We start from the raw sequence: 21,589 nt of genomic DNA on the forward strand, positions 1-21,589 counted from the left end.
TGTATAATCATTACTAGCTCAACAACGGTCTTGTTTCAACATTGATACACAATATTGTGTATCGTCTTGTCCCGCGACACCCCTGCAATTTAGACATTATCAACATACTTCATGTTTGCTCTCCGCCATGTGACACATCCTCCGTTCTCCTCGCATCCTCCCGCCAGCCGCTTACTTTTCATCTGACCTTTCTTCCTGTGCCCTGCAAACCTGCATCTCACCAAACCTAGAATAGGGAACCTTTCTCCTTTTCCTTCCATCTTTCATCCAAAGCAAACCTTCCAACGCTCTCCAACAACATGACAATGTGAAGGAAGCACCGCTGCCAAGGATAGCGGGCATGGTGCATAAAGGTGAAAAAGTTGGATTGCGCTCTCATGATGTTGGCATTGGCAGGCTAGCTGGCTTCAGTGTTCTTGTGCAACCTCAGCAGTCTCAACTAGTACGCACAATGGAAACCATTTCATGGAGGACAGCTTTGGGTGGGGGGAAGCAGGCTTCGCTACACATCTTAAAATAAAGCCCAGAGCTCTGCCTACCCGTCAGTCAGCCACAGATGTGGGAACAATTTAGTTTTTCTTAAAAAAAATAGGCTAACTTGGCGTGATGCTGCTGTTGAACTGTGACTGTAATGTGAGCACGTTAGCTCACAGACAGGTGCATCTCAATACAGTTTAATTCATTTGCTGATTAGTGTGCAAACCAGTTGCTTGCAATATTGAACTTCTTGACAATTTAGATACTGAATTTGTTTTTTTTATCCGATGTAAGCTTTAAGAAATGAGTTGACATATTTTACTCTGTGTAGTGACCAACATATAAGAGGTTCACTTTTTCCAATTGGACTACTGAAATAAATAAACTTTGCACTTCTTGGAGCCACCCACTGTCAGAGGCAGGCGGAACCAACACAGCTCATTAGCATTAAAGCTACAGACACACAAAACAGCGCCTCAGTATTGCTTACTAAAAGCATTCTTAAACTGTCTCAATTCCAGCATCAAGGCTACATTTTGGACAACACAATTCCAAAACAACTCTGAGACCTACAGAATTGAAATAGTTGAAAAATGGTATAACATTGAGACCTTTAAGTGCTCAAAAAAACGTGAGGTGCTCATAAAACCAGGGTTCAAGCATGAGAGTCTACTAACAAACAGTAACACAGGTCGCACAGATAACCCGCATGCATTGTCTCGATGTGGCTTCAGGTGCTTTGCTACTGTAGTCGTCACACGTCGACACTCAAGAGGCAAGAGGATGCATGTGCAGGTTTACACCCCTTCGAAAACCACCACGGCCAGGTGTGTGGCTTTAACACAGTGCTCTCCTTTGCTTGTCTGCTGTTTTTAAAAACAACTTGCAGTGTTTAAACACAAAGGACAGGACCTCCATGCAAGCACAAGCTGAGATAGCCTGTCCCCAGGGACGGACTGGTAATCTGTGAGTTCTGGAAAAGTCCAGAACGGCCGTCCAGTCTACGGCCGACAATTGGTCTTTTTTTTTTTTTTTTTTTTTTTGGTCCACCGGCCCTGTCTAACAGTCTAACACCTAGGCCTACCAGCAGATGGCGCTGTAACGATCAATTGTCAATCAAACGTAGGCCTACATTCTGTCAAAAAGCCAACAAAGAAGACACGAGTGTTTTGGAAAGGGTGAGCAGAAAACGCAAAGAAAAAGGTGGATGGCAGAAATTAAAAGAGAAAAAAAAAAGTTATTGGAGAATGAAGCTTCAAAATGAAGGAATACTGAAAAAAATAGTATGTGTGGGTTTTCAAATATTTCAAAACCATATTACCCACCCCCACCCCCCGGCGGGCCTATTTAGGGAAAAAGTCCAGGGCCTTTTTTTGGTCCCAGTCCGACCCTGCCTGTCCCTCCATGCCAAGTTCACTTCTATCGAAGATTACTTTTAGAAAAGTCAAAGAAGAGCATTTTTAACCAGCTGACTATGCCCTCAGATGTAAATGTCTTAAAAGGATCTTATTGCACACAATACAGTCCAATTTGCTTCAGTTAAAATGACATTTCTTTTCTACATCTTTGTTGCAGTTGTCTGCAGTTGTCGTAGAAATGAGTGTGAAAGCCCTCGTACAAAAGCCAAGACCGAAATAGGCGTTCAAAAATACATGTAATTGTGTCCACACTGAAGGAGCTTAGCTTGGTTGTTCCACATGAGTAATTTTGGCTCCTTGTCTTTTAGTCAGCCCTGTAAAGCTGCTTTCCATAGCGCTCACACAATATCTAGTGTGTTACACAACAGTCTTGTAAACACCATCGTCACTGAGCCAATTGGTTGGATTGAATGCTTATTCTTGTAAGTGTGCTTGTGCTTCAAATCAGAGGACTCTATTTGAGTAGAAGGTGACAGCTTATTTACACTTTATCATGGTCGAGTTGCTCCCAATATTAGGAGTGTGACAAAAACCTACCCCCGGATTATCAATATACCCTGGTTTAAAAAAAGAAGAAGAAAATACAAGCCATGTGTCACAAATCGTATCGTATCGTGAGGGAGCCGGAGATTCCCAGCCCTACCCAATATGAGTAGGAAGTTTAAAGTACAATCAATCTACAGTATAAACCATCTATAAACCAGCGCTCCCGACAGTTTACCGCGCACCCCCGGGGTGCCCGCCCCACTATTTGTGAAGCACTGCTTTAGATCAACACTAAAAATGTCATTGACAATGAGTCATCTTCTTCCAGCACCTTATGAACTAGAAAAGCACTCGAATAATCAATAAATATTAGTCCTATGTTTATTTTATCTACACATTTAGATTTTTTGACCATGAAAACATAGCATTAGCAATTGGATTCATAATAATATCAATATTAGTTCAGTAGTTATTGACAAAAATTGCATTTTCTGTAATGGCGGTTTTCTTCTGGATCTAGCGCCATAGCTTTTGAAAACACAACAAACTCCAGATTCCACAGTGTCTTGGCTATATACAGTATAATGGTGTTGTTGCTCCAACTATCCGCAATTATTCCATTATCTGGATCGGTCTTTTATACTTTGTAGAACCTGTTGGAAACTTGTCTTGTATTTTATATACACAAATGCTGAAAATGTGCCTCTCTCACAATGTTAAAGAATCCTTAAAAAAATTCCTGAATCCAGACGGTGATCCGGGTCACCCCCGAAATTTAATCCATTCTTCCATATCCCATTTCCGACAATTCCTGAAAATTTCATCCAAATTCATTCTGAACTTTTCAAGTTATTTTCAACACAGACAGACAAACAAACGCCTGCAAAAACATGAACCTCCTTGGCGGAGGTAACAATACCCTGTGATAAGCAGCTATGAAATTGACAAACTAGAGCCATTCAGAGTGGCGAAGTCCATCACACTTCAATAACTAATAAGGTGCTGCTCATGCACCCAACACTGAACAACACAGTGCCCTGTCCAAGCAGTCGTCTGTACGCGTTCCGCTGACTAATCACAGCTCTGCTCTTGGCAGCCAAACAACAAGCACTACTGTAGTGTATGTCACCCATAATGTCCAACCATCTCTGCAGGACTCCAGGAGGTCTCCATGTTTCCAACTTCTTGTCCAAAATATTTGATATTGTAATAGTCCCGGATCACTGCCACCACCATTAAAAAGTACATTAGACTTCATCCAGCGGCATGAAGTAACAGTACCTTGAGGCCTTGAGGCGTAAAATGGTTATATAAACAAAAATCAGGTGCAGGTTACATTTGGTGTCCTCGGGGCGGCTATGCGAATAACGGAATTGTGCTTCTTTCTTTCAAAAACAAAGAGCATTGTCTTAGGTTGCCAGAATCAGCAGTCTAAACTATCATCTGTGGTTTTTGAAAATGAAGCCTTCAAGCCATCACGGCGTGCCAGCAAGCACAGCACTCCCCGACCAGGACACAAGCTGGAAAGCTGGAAAGTTCCCCACCCTCCACCCCCCGTGTGCGGTGCAGTTGTTGATTGTTTTGGTGATTACATAAAGTGTTCCACCCAAGGTTTTCCTTTAAGGGCTTGTGTAACTTAACAGTGCGGCCCATTAAAACACATAACAATCGCACATAAACAGCTGTGGTGTAAGAATGAGGGCAAACACTCCGATTTTGGCAGAAATTGGCTAGGATAACTCAAAATAATGTGTTGGGGAAAATTTGAGGTTGGGGGCATGTACCGTCGTTGTAGAAGCAAGTTACGGTGTCCTGGAGACAGCAGCATACACTCACACAGAATCTGTCATTTTAGCATACACAGTAATCCCTCCTCGCTTATCGCAGTTTATTGGTTCCTGACCCGACCGTGATAAGTGCATTTCCACGAAGTAGGATTCCTGATTTATAAATTGAATATTTTTGTAGCTATAGTATAGAAGACCTGTTTATGTTCTTCTAAAGACGGTTTTTAACATTACTAGTGCCACCGAGACATGAAATAACACTCATATAGGCACCTTTACATTTGTATTACCCGATATAGTAGATATAGTCAAAGCTAATAAGCCATTTAAGACATAAATAAGACTCATACTTGTTTGTGTTGCAATAAATGTCTTTGGACGTGTGGACAGGAAGTGACGTTGGGGGTTCAGAGTTGCGTTTTTGCTGGATTATTATTGACTACAACTGTAGCCCATGTTGTTATGATTAGAATTATTATCTTGTTATTATTGTGCCTTATAATTTAAACCTGCAATTAAAGCCTGTTGTTCTTTTGGTCAAGTCCGGTGCTTGTCTCGCTGAACAATTACTGACATCTGGTGACCTATTACAATTTGAATGCGGCTTCTTAATTCCTTGTATTTGTACTTTAGTTCATTTAGCCATTTTTATGCTCGACAATGCTTAATTTAGGTAGAAAATAACATTTGTTTCAATATGCATATTTTTTTTAGTAATACTGTATTTTCTGGACTATAAGTCAAATTTGTTTCCACGGTTTGGCTGGTCCTGCGATTTATACTTTTTTCACACTGCCAGCCACAAGAGGGCGCTCGAGGCTTGTGTGCCAGTATCTGCTAGCCTATCACTCCAGTACCACTGAAAATGTACAATGTAAACATTAACAGAGAAAGATGGAACACAAAAGCCCCCAAAAAGAAAATCACATTAAGTAAACTAGTTATGTCAAGTTGTTTAGGCTATAGTTATCTCAATAACTGTTAATGTTATGTTAACGTAGGCCTATTTAGCCTGTTGATCTCCATTTTATTCTTATTACTGTAACTTGCCGTCCAAGGTGAAACGTCTGTTCTTGGTCTCTGATTTCCCCCAAAAATGCAATTTATAGTCCAGTGCGACTTCTGTGTTTTTTTCTTCTTCATTGTGCATTCTTGGCTGGTGCAAATTATACTCTGTAGCGACGTACAGTGAAGAGAATACAGTAATAGGCTGCATCCAACCACGAAACAGCCTAACATTACTAATGCCTAGTGACCAGTGTAGAATACTACATAACGAGTCTTCTAAATTTGTATTTTACTTCATTTAGTCATTCATTTATGCTTGAAAATGATACATTTAGGCAAAATGTACATTAAATGTGCTGAAATGTGCAAATTTTCCGACTAATAATAGGCCGTATTCAACCAGCACGATTTATTCATACATTTGTAGATGTAGAGTGAAGCTCCAAAATTTGCAGCGCAAAGTGGCGAGGGATTACTGTATTTACTGGACCACATAATCGAAAAATATGTTGGAAGTGAAATTGGTCCACTCTTACCGTAAAAGCACAGTCACTGTTTCATACCACTAGCAAACAAAAGCAGCTTTGTTTTCTGTTTATTTAACGGCATACAATGCAGGGTGTTACGCAGGGGTGTCTTCTTTCCCACCGTATCAATTTTAATATAAGCTCCCTGTGAGCGCATCTTTTGGCATGGTTGCTTGAAACCGATGCTTCTTGGGCTTGCTAGCCACCTTTTATGATTAGCACAGAAGTGCCATTATTCCAACGCTGGTAGAAACACACATGCAGTGCCAATGTGATGCCTGCACAAAGACTGTGTGCAGCATTGTGAACAATTGGGCGCTGATGGAAGCAGAACAATGCCAGTTGGGAAGATAGAAATGTTAATGTCTCCCCCCTCCTCTTCGGTGGAGGTGAACTTCGTAGCCCCCATCAGAGTCTGCAGTGGACTCCATGCCTTTCTGTCTGCGCGCTGTCAGAACAGCGCATCCATTGTTTAAGGGCTGCCCTACCTTTCCACAAGGTCAGGGTTCTAAGATAGCGGAAAGCACAAGATGAATCACGCCATCTGGGACAGGCAGGGACGGGGGCGATAGACCCTAAAGATGGGGAGGAATAGGTCGGGAAAGGAAAGAATTAGAGGGCAGAAAAGGCCAACAGAGGGCCGAGGAAGAGAAAGAATGATTGAGAACAGACCAGGAGGAAGTTGGGGGTGAAGAAAAATGGGAAAAAGGGGACAGGTGAAGATGAGGGGAAGTAATTACCTGCGTGAATTTGTCTTTGTTGTGCTCACCGATGCATTCACAGAGGGGATGGAGAGAGGCCAAGTGGTCAAGGGTAATTACCTTAAGCGCAGGTTCACTTGCTTTTGATCTTGCACCGTGACGGGCGACGAGGCTGAGTCTTGGACACCCTATTAGCCGCATAATGCATCATCACCGCACAGCGTCGCGCCACCAAGGAGCTCCTGCATCATCCGATTCACTTCATTTCAACCGATCCCTGCCTGTCAAATGTCTCGCCAAGGAAGTTATTTTGATTCACCACACAATGTTAGTTATCCATGACCACAAGCTGACTGAGCAAAGGTGGTCACACATGTAAAGAGCGAGCTCCTGCAGATGTTAGTCTGGCCAACCAGACCCCATTATGTGGCTATTTGAAGGGAATGCCTTCATTTCACTTGTGTGTGCACGTTGTACAAATGTGCCAAAAGGTCAAAAACAGGGTAAATGGTATAGAAATTAGATAGAGTCCATAAGTCTTGCTCAATACATACTGTATTTTTTGGCATATAAGTCGCTCCAGAGTAATTATTGGGCCGATGTGACGGAATTATGACGTCATACCAATAAATCCGATAACATTAAACAAGCTTCAATAACCGATAATTTTAGCGTACCCATACTGTGCAAGTGAGCAAATCAAGTGTTCCTTTTTTCTCCTGCCTGTGACATTAACAGCCTGTCACTGTAACTTCTAAACAAAACATTGATTTTCTGAGGAAGACATTTTGTATGCTAGTTGTACCAAATGCTCTGCAATGACAGGGGGAAAAAAAACTCAAAAAAACCTTATCCACCACCTGAAACGCCAGCGCTGCATTGTTTGAAAAGGGCAGAAGGTTTGCCACAGACTTCCGTGGCATCATACCCGGCTGCTCGGAGCATGTGCCTGAGTACAGTGCACCTTGCTGGGCGACAGCAGGTGGCTCCTCCCTCTCTATACTCCTGATAGGTTCTCATGATAGTCAGTCATGTCTTGATAATTGATTAGGACAAATCAACAGGTACAGTTGGTCAAATGCTAATTTGTTCCAGTCCTTCTTACCGCCGGGTGTCCACAAACGACACTTAAATCTAAATTTTAAACTAGAGCGCGGACCTCCGCCAAGCGCCATAGTTCTCCCCATATTGTGATTCACACCAAAATTCTGCATTTTTTAGATTAGTCTTTGATATTTTGTAGAACCTGTTGGAAACATGTCCTGTGTTTTTTTTTTCAAAGTTCTTTGACCATTTGATGTGGAGTTACTGTATATGTGGCAATGATAGAGAATCCTTGAAAAAACATTCCTGGATCCAGACGGCGATCCGGATCACCCCCAAAATTTCATCAGTTCTTGCATTTCCCATTTTGGTCAATTCCTGAAAATTTCATCCAACTCCATCCAGAACTTTTCAAGCTATTTTGAAGACAAACTAACAAACAGATTAAAACTTTGCACTGTGCTTGGCGGACGTAAAAAATAGATATAAAAAAAGTAAAAAAGTTACTGGTTCTCGGTATCATAACGGTCTTGAGAAGCAGTAAGTTGGTAATGGTATCGGCTTGAAAAAAAAAATGTCTGCAGTGTGCAGCAAGGTGTTTTTGGCTAGCAAACATATTCAACACCCACACATTTTCTGCAAAGTTGCGTGTGCTTTCTTAGGCAATATATACTCAGACACAGACAGACGAGGTCAAATACGCTTTCAATGATACACTAATTCAACAACAAGCTTAAACCTGCTCCACATTCACTCAGCAGGTTTTTGATTTGCCTGACCGCTTTTATTGTTTTTTTTTTTTTTATATATTTCTCTATACGACGGGTGGTATGCCACTGATTAGGTAGATAAATATACCCCGAAGGCAAGAGAGCGGAGGAGAGGAAGGATACTGAGCCTCCTCGTGCCCCGACACATCCTTAGCGGTGGAACTCAAATCTGCAGCGGCTTCATGCATTTTAACTGGCCCGATTAGGAACAAGGCTAACAAGCGCTTTCGCTGCCGGGCTGAAACGGATATTAAGTGCTTTTGCAAAGCTGCCATTTGGTTTGTTTTCTCAGCGCCTCCCAGATAAAAAGCTTTGATCATGCACTGTAACAACACAGGAGTTGGGTTTAGGCCGACTTGTCATACCAAAATGTGAAAATAATTGGAGTTTGCTTGGGTTTCGTTATTTAAACAAGCACACTTCCAGTGCTGGTTAAGTGTTAATTGTCACAAAAGGATTATGAGTATAGGAACTTTTGTGCTCTTCTCTGTGTGTTTGTGTATGGTGCACAATGGAGGTGTTGTGTGCAAGTTCATGTGTGTGCACCAGGGTCATGGAGAGTTCCAGGCTGGTCTCTGTGGCTATGCTGTGTGCTAGGCAGTGAAGAATGGTCTCAAGATGACAGAGTTAACACAGTGATTATGGCTCTTCACCCTCATTCCACTGCTCAGCACAACAAACAAGTGTGTGGGTGTACGCTGTGTGTCCTTGTAATATTTACCGTCTTCTCTTTTTTGTCTCATTCAGCGACATATTTGACGCCATGTTCCCTGTCACCCACATCGCTGGGGAAACCGTGATCCAGCAAGGTAGGTACAAGGCCGGTTTTCAGCTGCATTCATGCAATGATGTGTCACATTCAACTGTGTAACAACAACAACAACAACATTGCCATCATAAGTGGTGTGCGGTCAAAACTGGTGGACCCGAGTGCAGGCCAACGGCACAAGGCAGAAAGAAAACTTAACAAATGTGTTATTTAAGAACCCAAAATACTGCATACCGCAAGAATGGCAAGACATGAGTGACAACAATGCACAGTATTTGACAAATGTGAGTACACCCCTCACTTTCCAGCAGATTTTGTTATCAAGGGACAGCACTACAGAAGTGAAACTTGGATGTACACTCATTCAATCCCAGCCATTTTTCATAAGACAGCCCCTTCAGTAGCGGCCATTTTACACGATTTTGTCTGATCTTTCACGGCACACAGAATATTGTGTTCCATGGCTATATAAACATGGAACCCACCAAAAGAAAGATTAGACTCCCATCTTTCATCAGGAAAAAAAAGTTTGTTCCATTCTTTAGTCATCAGCAGTAGAACATAGGTAAGTGTCAGGGAAACATCAGGTCCTGACTAAAAAGGGAGAAAAGCAGCTTTTTGTGAAAAGATACATTTAAAGCATAACTTTCACTCTGACACAAATATTTTTCTGCTGTATACTCTGGTTCTCCTGATAGTAGTGATGGTAGTAGTCATGTCATGATATTTGATTAGGACAAATCAACAGATACAGTTTGTCAAATCCAACTTTGAGTCCTTCCAATCTCCAGGTGTTAACAAACTACAGTTAAATCTAAATCAGTGATGATGCAACTCTCCACTAATGCATTACCATTTCTGAGCACTTTTAAGCCATAAAAACGGCCACAAGGTGGCAGAAATGCACTTGATAAGAGCTTGAAGGGGATCATTTCAATGGAAGAATCACACATGACAGGAAGGAAGAAGTGAGAGAGCGTGGAGGTGTCTAGCGTCTGTTACACATTGTAGGGAAATTGTAACGCATGCACACGCACACAAGTGTGCACACGTGTGCATACACACAGTTTAGTTCCAAATGTGAAAATTGTAAATAGTTCATGGGGTTATATTTGCAAATACATTTTTATGTAAAACAATCCTTTTTTGGTTGGTTATGTTGTGGTGTTGTTTAGATATTTGAGCTGTCACATGGGCAAAAAATATTTGTGTCAAAGTGAAAGTTATGCTTGAAATGTATCTTTTCACAAAAAGCTGTTTTTCTCCTTTTTCTAGTCAGGACCTGATATTTTCCTGTGTGTTCTACTGCTGATGACTAAAGAACGCAAAAAGGTAGAAACTTTTTTTTTTTGATGAAAGGCAAGAGTAATCTTTCTTTCGGTGGGTTCCATGTTTGTATAGCCATAGAACACTATACTCTGTGTGTCTTGAAGGATCAGTCAAAACAGTCCAAAATAGCCGCAACTAAAGGGGTTCATAACCTCCTCTTTGCAATGTGAATTATCACTCAAACATTCAACAGTTATTAGAAAAGAATAAAGAGATGTTGTCTGTGTTAAACACCCCCAGTTGCTCAGGCACTCCCACATCATCTCTGAGACAAGGTCCAGGATCGTATCAGTCCTAATTTGGAGATAATGAGCCTGGCAAGTTTGCAGCCCACCTCTGCCCCCACCCCACCTTTGCAGACAGCCCATTGTTATTTACACTATAGAGTAAAGGTATGCGGTGTACACGACCCTGATGTCTCAGCTCTTGTCTGGACTACTGTACAACTTCAAGACGCCACCCATGCTACTGGTCCATATAGCACTATTTAGACACGGCCTACAAGTTATTGACTGCAGCTCCAGTCCTTTTTAAACAAAAGGAGCATTTGCTGCAGCCAGAATTCCAATCTAGATATTGTGGGGGGGAGGCAAGCTCGGGTAGTTTGAAGGCCAAAATCTGGTTTTTCCTACTAGGAAGTCACCCAGTATGAATGACATTTACACCGAGTAAACTAGACCCGACTGTGCACGAGTGTGTGTGTTTGTAAGCAAATTGTGTTCAAATATTTGCCTCAACTCAAAAGGCATGAGAAAGGTTGGAGACCCTAAGTGATAAAAGACAGGAAGAGTAGGAGAAAAGAAAGACAGAGTGAGAGGGAAGAGAGAGATGCCACATGAAAGAAAGAGAGAGAATTGGGAGGGGGCCAGGTTGCAGCAGGTCGTGTGTGTGTGTGTGTGTGTGTGTGTGTGTGTATGCGTGAGTCCGGGGTCTCCACTAAGACAGGCCATCAGAGAGACAAGGAGCGTTTTTGTGTGACAAATACAGCCATATGATGAACGAGCGCCCTCCTCTCAGTATTAATTAGCCGTGTGAACTCCTGTGAACTTTACACACCGAGTGCACGGACCCTTTCAACTCCTCAGGTGAACATGGCCACAGAAACACACACACACACACACAATCACCCTCTTTTTTTGTACCATACACACGCATTCTTGTGTCACGTATGCTCATGTGTTATTCCTCACTTGAGTCTGTTTTCATGGTGGCTGCAGCATCATATACAGGTATACGGTGTTCATATGTACTATGTGGCAGTCAGTCCTTTCTAATCATTTCCCCGGGGCCCTATGCAACGGATAGCATAATTAAAGGAAAGACATTTTTCATGCTTATCTCCAGACAAGATGCTTTTAGGTATCATCAGCCAATCGGTTCCCTTGGCTCGCTTTGTGTCGACTGTGAAAGCAAGGAATGCTTTTGTCATCGACACACAAGCGACGTTCGACCGTTTCCCACAAAATTAGCTACAGTTGATCAAGGAAGCTAATGTGTTGTCCGTCTCCCTAAAGTCTTATCTATTTTGGGTCATGTGTACTGTGTTCATAGTAACAGCAGGGTACGTTTACAAGAACAATATAGTGAGAAGATGCTGATGATAACATTGGCAAATCTGCTCTGCACTACTTTCCTTCAGTACCGGACATTTTAGATGGCTTTGACTGATCTTTCAAGGCGCACAGAATATAGTGTTCTATGGATATATTTCTATTATATATCTATGGTATATAAACATGGAACCTACCAAAAGGAAGATTAGACTCCCGTCTTTCATCAGAAACGTTTAAAAAAAGTTTTTCTACCTTTTTCCGTTCCTTAGTAATCAGCAGTATAACATACAGTAGGTAAGTTTCAGGAAAATACTCAACTGGAAAAGAGAGAAAAGCAGCTCTTTGTGAAAAGATATATTTCAACCATAACTTTCACTTTGACACAAATATTTTTTCTTTTGTGACAGCTCAAATAACAAAACAACTTTACCAACATGAACAACACAAACAAAAGTTTCGGTTTTTTTTACATGCAAATAACTATTTACAAATATAACGGCATGAACTGTTTACAATTTTCACATTTGGAACGCAGCTACGTGTGTGCATGTGTGTGCGCGTGCATGCGTAAAAATTTCCCAACCTTCTGCACGCTACACTCCTCCAGGTGATTCTTCCATCGACATCATCTCTGCCAAGCTCTTGTCAGAGGCTTTTCTGCCACCAAGTGGCCGTTTTTATGGCTTAAAATTGCATTAGTGGTTAGTTGCGCCATCACCTCTTTTAGCCTCTCGTGCAAAAAAGCATAAAATATGTACAACTACTTAGTTAGGATCGGGCGTTCGAGTTTATAAAAACGTATAACTACGTCTTTGGTATTGAATGAGTTAAAAATGTTTATGAATGGCACTTATATAGAATTGGCTTCTTTATTTCCTAACGTAAGATTAATGTCTCCAACAAATGTAACCGTAGAATCGCATCAAATCGAATCGTATCGTTTGTACATCGTATCGAATCGTTGTTTTAAAAATATACAGTTTATGAATTGTATCGTAACTCGTGTATCTTGATGCATATGGAACCGTCTATCAGAAGACTTACATCCCTGTTTAGATGAACAAGGCAGGGAGCGGACGTTTTGTCGAAAGAAATGTGACAATGGAGAGAAACCAAATAAACCAGGATTTTTCAAGTGTGCGAATGGGCCAGTGGGAATTGATCCCATACCAACTGTACTAAACTCAGTTATGTGAACCACTACAAGACCATCGGCCTCCTACTCAGGTCCTATGCTTTTTTTGTTTCTCTCCCCTGCAGGTGATGAAGGGGACAACTTTTATGTGATTGACCAAGGCGAAGTGGACGTAAGTGGCCATCAAGTAACACTCTTGCACTCATTTTTGTGGTTAAAGAAAGTTGAAGCAGAGCAGAGAGGCATTTGGGAACCTGAGGGTCTTCTGAAGAGATGCTATAAGAAGGTTTTCAGAGGGAAAACATTGGCCGGCTTGTACTGGGTCGTTTTGTTCCCTTCCTGAGTTCCGTTCCACTCTGATGCCCATCTGAGCATCTCCAAGCAGACAAACTGAGAACAACTTTTGTCTTTGCACGTCTGACAGTAGAGTTAAGCGGAGAGATAAAACAGTAGCCGACAGAGGGTCAAACAGGAAGTGACCTTATCGGCTTATAGCAAGCTTTCATTGCTGGAGAGAAGCCGATTGGCAAGGTTTTCTGCGCAAAGCCTCAGCGTTGGACCACCTGAGAGATGCACAAATACAATGACCACAAAGATGGTGGCACTGTACCCCCACTTGCCAGCACATGTTGCTTTAACTTAGCTTCATTTCCGCAACACACAACAGCTGTGATGTGTTGCCACCACACACATGCTGGACTATTAAACCATTCATCCATCCATCCATCTTCTACCGCTTATCCGAGGTCGGGTCGTGGGAGCTGCAGCCTAAGCAGGGAAGCCCAGATGTTCGTACCCGCCATCTTGTCCTTTCGGTCACTACCCAAAGCTCATGACCACAGGTGAGGGTAGGAACGTAGATGGACGGGTAAATTGAGAGCTTTGCCTTTCGGCTCAGCTCCCTCTTCACTGCGACGGGCCGTTGCAGAGTTTGCATCCCTGCAGATGCCGCACCATCCTGCCCTGACTTGTGAACAAGACCCAGAGGTACTTAAACTCCTCCACATGAGGCAGGTTCTCACCCCCGACTATTAAATCAAGTTGTTAAATCATTTCCATTACAGTATATTTCACATTTTTGTCTGCTCCCTTTACTTTTACTGGCTTTTTATTGCCGATTGAGACAATTTTAGTTCACCTCCCTGCAGGCCAGTACACAAAAGACCTACTTTCTGTCTGCGCTGACGCAGCACTTTTGCAAAATTCTTTTGTTCGCTAACATAATCATCTTTTTAAAAGGCTTCCCAGGTTATTGTGACAGATGAGTCTCCTGTGGTCGACTGAGCCTCGAATGATGGCCTGCAACAATTGTGTCACTAAATGAATGAAAGCCTCCTCCCTCCTTGTCTCTATTGCTCCCCTTTGTGTTATTAAATCAACAGGATAGTGCATGTTGTGTTGATGTATGTTATAATCTAAAAGTAGCACCTTCTCCCCCCAAATCAAAGGGATGGTCTGAACAAGAGAAGAAAAAAAGAATAAAAGGCATTGATGGTTTGACAAGATGGATAGAAAGCCTTTTAGAGGGTCTCATCTGATGGCTTAGCAGGGATCAAATACTTAGGGGACAAGCTAAGGGAGCATATCACATTGCCCGGAAAGAAGAGTGTGAAGGGGATGACTTAAAAGTGAATAAGAATGTTGGAAGAAGTATTCAGAAAATCCACACCAGTATTCTTGTAGAAATCCCCCCCCCAAATAAAACAACAAAACTGATGTTGGCTGATGAAATGGAATGAGAAAAGCCACCTTCGCCACAGTTCAGTGGGGAAAACATTCATCTTTTGACTACATAAATAACATAGTGTATAAAAGCCAGACTGATTCAGTTGTAACACAGAATAATCCACCAGAGTACCACAGCCAATGGGACGTCTACAAACGTACGTTCCGAGGCGGATCATTTTGGACCCAATCCAAACGCAGTAAAATGTCTACCCAATGACAAAGCAACAGCTTTGACCAATGTGTTCCTTGCCCCTTGGGCTCTCCACAGGTGTATGTGAATGGGGAATGGGTGACCAATATTGGAGAAGGCGGTAGTTTTGGTGAGCTGGCCCTGATCTACGGGACTCCCCGAGCCGCCACAGTGAAGGCCAAGACGGATCTGAAACTCTGGGGGATCGACCGGGACAGCTACCGTCGCATCCTCATGGTAACACATACTGGTCCACTCTCATGTAGCCTTTTACAGTACACGTTTTACAGGATATTAGACTTGTTTAGTATCGTTAATTAAGGCTACGTTATTCACCCGAGGGCGTGCACTCACTGACTCACTGAGGTTTGCTTCTCAGGCTGCGGTTCTTACCAGTTCCACACTTGCCAGAGTGAAGATAAATTATGCAGAAAAGTAATAGCAGCTGTAATGACTTCAGTTTTTTAGTTTACACTAGACCAGGGGTCTCAAACTCTATTTCACTGAGGGCCAGTGGAGGTAGAGTCTGGGTGAGGCTGGGCCGCATCAAGTATTGGGAGTAGGGCTGGGAATCTCAGGGTACCTCACGATACGATACAATTCACAATACATGGCTCACAATAACGCTAAAGGGTCCATATGATAACACCACTGTTAGTTCAGTGTTGGTGTTTACTTGCCCCTGTAAGTATGGAAGTAACACTGAGGTTGCCCAGATGTTGCAGGCTGCAGTTACACTACTCTTTGATGTCCAGTTGCGGGCCCGCAAGATACAATTTGGTGGGCCGCAAATGACTAGGGGGCTGTGAGTTTGAGACCACTGCACTAGACGGTCTCCATTTTTGTGTGCAGTGGAACCTCGGTTAGCGTCATGAAGCCATTCCAGAAGGTACAAAGGTCAAACCCAAACCTACTCGAACAGAATAATAATATAATAAATAATGCAAATCCAATTACAGTCGTCCCTCATTTATAGCCGTTAATTGGTTCCAGACCCGACCACGATAAGTGAATTTCCTCGATATAGGATTCAATGTTAATAAATTGAATTTTTCATAGTTACAGCATAGAAAACCTGCTTATAACTTTCCAAATATGGTTTTTAACATTATTAGAGCCCTCTAGACATGAAATAACACCCCTAAAGTCACTTTTATATTCCTATTATTCATTGTTTACAACTTGTATCGCAAGCTTGCAATGTGGTGTAAACAATGAATAGTAGGAGTGTAATGTTGACTATGGGGTGTTATTTCATGTCTACAGGGCTCTAATGTTAAAAACAATATTTAAAAAGTCAAACAGGTTTTCTATGCTCTAAATGCGAAAATATTCCATTTATTAATATTGAATCCTATATTGTGGAATTTCACGGAACCAATTATTATTATTATTATTATTATTAACATTTTTGTGCAAATTTTAGTTTTACGTAAATGGAAAGATACACTAACCGGGGCTTGTTACTTCAAGTAAAATTCTCTCTAACATTGGTTGAATTCTTCTTCAACTTAACGATGCAAATGATTAATTGGCAAGTTATTTTCATCATGTGAAGTGGGCTGGGGGATGAGAGAGCGAGCAAGAGAGTTGTAGTGGAAATGTGTACATAAATGCGTTTCAACTAGAAATGAATGGTTGTCAGTCCTGCCACTTGCACACACGGTTTTGTTGATGTTATAATGACTTCCGCAGACACACGTCTCCAAATAAATTCCGCAGCCTCCAATTAACCTTTGAAACACGAGTCTTTGCCAGCGCTGCAAATGTGTGGTTTCAAATGGTTTATCCTCCTTTCTTGTAGTTGGCATGGGCCCGCCCTGCCCTCACATCACCTCTTAAGTTAAGCACATAGCTAAAAGAAAGGCACCCTCGCCCGGGTAACCTATTCTCTCTCTCATTCCTTCGTCTCCTCCAGCAGCTGCGGCAGGATTGGCAGGCCAAGAGCGAAATTCCACGATGTAAATCTGTAGTTAATTATTGCTCTGGTTTGTTTGTAAAGCACTTTTTTGGTATTCTGCCAGCGTCTCAGCGACGGAACTCAATGCTTGTTATGTGTGGGATCGCGTTGGTTTAATGACAGCAATTAAAGGTCAGACCTGAAACACTGCTTGGCACTCACCGTAAGAGTGCGACATTATTACAGTGCCTCATGCCAATAACAGCCCCCTCCCACACAAAAACCAAATATCATATTTCACATGGCTCGTAAAGAACTGTGCTTCATATTTTCCATTTTCGGTTTTCCTTTGGAGCGTTTTTTGAAAAGATTGGAGCTATTGTTATCGGACTGGACGGTCCTCTGGACTCAGTGGAGGAAGTGGGGGAGAGAAGGATGTTGGCTAAGCTGACATCCATCATGGACAACACCTCTCACCCGCTACATGACACTGTGGGTTCCCTTAGCAGCTCCTTCAGCAGCAGACTGTTACACCCACGGTGTAAGGAGGAGAGGTTCCGCAGGTCCTTCATACCGACCGCTGTCAGGCTCTACAACACCTGCACCACTTGAACCATGCTGTAGTCACTATGCATTCTTTACTTGCGTATCTTGCTTGCTGCTGTAACAAGTGAATTTCCCTGCTGTGGGATAAATAAAGTACAATACAATACAATACAATACAATTTATCGGTATGACGTCATAATTCCCTCACATTGGTCTGATAATTATCGAAAACTGTCAGCAAACCCTACTGTTACGCAGCAATAATACCGCCTTCACACCGAGGCACTCAGCCCATGACTCAGAGCCACCATGTTGGGGAGTTTTCATGTTAAAGCTGTACTTGTATTGGTGCAGCACGACACTTGCAGGGTGCACAGTGGCTCATTCCCTGCAAAAACAGCCATACTTGGAAGAAGCCCAAATGATATTAAAATGACAACTTTTCTTATTTCAAGCAAAAAATTCTGCCAGTGGGGTAAGCAAAAGTTGCTTGGCTAGAATTCTTAAAACTAGAATATTTTTCTTGTGACTTTTAAGAATATAATGAGTCCTGAAATAAGCAAGTTGTCCTTAGTCACTTAGCTCAATTTAAGTCAAGTCATATTCTAAATATAGGAGTACTATTCTATTTTCTTACGATTTCTAGAGTCTCCAATGAAACTCTCATGCCTGATTGTGGGGCGAACATACTAACCACTCAGCCACTCGGCATGTTAGTTATGCTGGTTACTTGTGTGTGAGTCCGTTTTTAAATTTGGAAAGTTAGACAAGCAGTTTTTGCTCTTAATTTAAGGCAAATATATATTCATATATTATAATAGAATATCATATTAATATTAATATATTCACCTGTTGCTGAAGAATAATCAAAATTAAGTTTTTAGCTTGTTATTAGGAAAATAACTAATTTCTGGCAAAAAAATATCTTCATAAGAAATGGCTAGCTATACTTTCCTAATAGATTCTTCTTCTTATTAAAAATATTATTATTAAAAAGTGAAAATTGCTAAACAAAATATTTTTTCTTTTTAGGAAAAAAATAAGAAATGGTTGCTTAAAATGGGACTTTTTTACTTTCTTGAAATTTAGTTTCTGCAGTGTTTGCTTGGGACAAGAAAACGGGCAGCTCTGAACTATAATCTATAATCCTTGATCCTTCAGGTATTTTGACGGAAACATTTTATTGAAATTTGCACAAAAACGGGCAAAATATGTCTCGGTTATTAGTGCTCATGTTTCCATTCTTCCATGCCCATCACATCAGAGTTAGCGATAAAGCCACAAAGTAATGCTGATGCACCCGCTCCATTGTGTGGCTGCTGTTCACTTGCAGTACAACATCCACTTTACTCTTTAGTCATCTTGATATCCACACCTGCGTACAAACAGCTGACAACCTGTCAACAAGACAATGATGGACAGCGATGGCGGAAGGTTGCTTGCCAAACTGGATGGGAGATAAAAACACCTCAACTCTTTGACAACGCCGCCTCAAAGAGGAAAAGGTAGACACCAAGGCGGGGAACTAAAAGAATAAAAGGCAATTTTAGGAGCTTATATTTGATGTTTTAGAATTGACATTTGGTAGTTTTGTTGGCATCTCTAAGCAATATTTGAAATGACAATACATGCAGTGGAACCTTGGTTAGCGTCCAAAAGGTCTGACTCAAACTGAATCGCACTCTATCCCATATTTTTTTACATTTTTTTATCAAAATGCTGCCACTTGCCGCTTTCTGTGGCTCCATTGTGGCTTATTTAGCAGCCGTGATCAATAAGAAAAGCAGAGTGTGTTAGTTAGCAACAAACGACAGAGTCAACAATGATGACGTCATAGACGGGCAACAGAGCTGAGGGACAATGACTTCCTGTTTCGGTTTCTATGCAAACACACTGCCAACAGGGACGTTCTGTGATACGACGACAGTTGGACACACGCAACCGGGAAATCTACGCAAACAGACTCAAAGTTTTTGCACAAATTTGACATAAACCAAAAATGATTCATGTCATGATATTGCTGCTCCAAGTGCTTTGTTGAGCAGCACTGTCCTATCCGGTACCAATTGGAATAAACTACAACAAATAAACAAATAAACATCAAAAATGGTGCCTGGTGATAAGCATTGTTGTATGCGAATTAAATACAACATGAAACAGTTGGCAAGCTCCGTATAATCGCCCAGCATGAAACAACTTACAACCTTGACAACGGCTGAATGTGGCACAATGGAACCTACCTCATTTCTACTAAAATACTTCCAGGCGATGCTTCTGAAGGTGCAAACAACACAAACAGCTGGAAATGTGCAGCGTTCAACACAAATGTGACCTATTCAAACATGGCTGCCAGGCTCCTTCCTGTCAAAGTGCACTTCAAAATAAAGGCATGAATGAAGGTGTGCTTTACAAAATAAAGGACAGAACACTTCTCATTCAGTATTTTTGAGTGATAATAGGCCATAGTCAACCACGAAACAGCCATCATTTATTCATTATTTTTTTTTTTAAAACGCAAAATCGTGAGGGAGTGATATTCAAACCGCAATCCAGCGAGGGACGACTGATACTGATACAGGATGATTTTCATTCATGCAAAGACCGACAAGCCTCATTGTCTTCTTGCTTTGATGTTCCAACTGGTGGTTCTGTGATTGACGTGAGGGAAGCAAGTTGGAGGATCTTTTTGGGTTTGGACTTGTCAGGAAGAACCTGATGTACGTGTCAGTGGGGGGGAATCCCCTGGCTGGTGGGTGGGAAGGGCCACACACACACATGATCACACACAAAATGAACTCAGATCAAAAGCACCTGCACTTTGAAGTTAGAGATGATTTTGTGATTATCTTTCTCCATACTTTGGTGTCATTTACACTTTCTGATTGTGTTGTAATCCCTGAAAAATCCTCATGAGACAAAAAACCGGGGCCATACATAGTAAAACTTAATGGCAAGCAACACAAAATCAAAGATAAAGCAATCTTTAGCGTCATATTTTATGGGATGTGTGCGTGGGGGGGTACATTTTCCATGATGAATGAAAGGATCACTCCCTGTTATTGAGAATTACCTCTAAATTTAGCTTGGATTAAATAAACCCGCTTTTGTTTGGTATGATAATCCCTTGTCACTCTATCACTGTTTTTAAAAAAAGTTTATTAATCATGCTGTTTTGTGGTCCAATATGGACTCTTTGTCGAAAAATATGCAAAGGATAAGCATTCTAAAGCATAAAAATAGCTTAATGAAATCAAATACAAATGTAAGGCATTCAGAAGACGCATTGTAAGACATTGTGTTATGTCGTATTCCACACTGGTCACTAGGTGTCAGTAATGTTACTGTAACCTTCCCGTTTGTAACCCACAGCAAGCTAAAACGCAACTCTGAACCACTGACGTCACTTCCTGTCTGCTCCCCACCCAGCTCCCCTAGCACCGGAACACATTTCTTATTTATATCTCATATGTCTTATTTTCTCTTATTATGTCTACTATATTGGGTAATAAGAGTGTAAAGGTGACTATAGGGGTGTTATTTCATGTAAACCCCATACTCAGGAGGTTGTTAACAGGTTTTTAATATTCTAACTACAAAGGTATTTTGTTTATAAATAAGGAATCCTACTTGGAAATTCATTTATGACGGTTGTTTGGAAGCAGTTAACTGGAATAAATGAGGGATGACTGTATTGCTTAATTTTATTTCAAATTTTAAAAACTCAAGTCAGACATGGGTTGTATTTAACATGGGTTGGATATTTTGAAAACTTTGATAGTTCAAGAAAAACTGCATCTCAGCTTTGTGATACACTGGATATGAAAAAGCATAATAGTATCTACTTCACTCTTCCTCCATTTTTTCTGTTCTTACATTTTCAAAATGTTTCAGCTTTCTTCTTAAATAATCTGTACATTTTCTTCTCATAATATTATGACTTTATTTCCAGAATATTAGAACTTTTTCTGCAACCTAATTTTCCAGAAATGTCAACTTTATTTTGTTTTGTTCATTTCTCATATTATGACTTTAAAAAAAAGATCTTTATTCAATATTTCAACTCTGTGCTACTAAAATTACATTATTTTTCCTCATATTATGAGTTTATTCTTGTAAAATCGCAACTTTTTTGTCTTGGTAGAATACGACTTTACTTTTAGGAAATTTACTTAAAAAAATGTTAAAAATGTTTTAAAAAATTCCATTTGAAAGGCTGAAAT

At 41.2% G+C, this 21,589-nt stretch overlaps 1 protein-coding gene across 5 annotated transcripts in view; it reads left to right on the forward strand.

Annotated features, from left to right (window-relative positions):
* Positions 1 to 21,589, forward strand: part of LOC129170645 (cAMP-dependent protein kinase type I-beta regulatory subunit) — a 63,740-nt gene that overhangs the window by 29,001 nt on the left and 13,150 nt on the right. For all 5 annotated transcript variants that reach the window (XM_054758379.1, XM_054758380.1, XM_054758383.1 and 2 more), the window contains 3 exons: positions 8,966 to 9,027; positions 13,130 to 13,176; positions 15,001 to 15,159. In XM_054758379.1, the coding sequence (XP_054614354.1) occupies positions 8,966 to 9,027; positions 13,130 to 13,176; positions 15,001 to 15,159 (268 nt within the window). The remainder of the gene's footprint in view (positions 1 to 8,965; positions 9,028 to 13,129; positions 13,177 to 15,000; positions 15,160 to 21,589) is intronic.

This window comes from Dunckerocampus dactyliophorus, chromosome 18, assembly GCF_027744805.1.
Source record: "Dunckerocampus dactyliophorus isolate RoL2022-P2 chromosome 18, RoL_Ddac_1.1, whole genome shotgun sequence".
Taxonomy (NCBI): Eukaryota; Metazoa; Chordata; class Actinopteri; order Syngnathiformes; family Syngnathidae; genus Dunckerocampus; species Dunckerocampus dactyliophorus.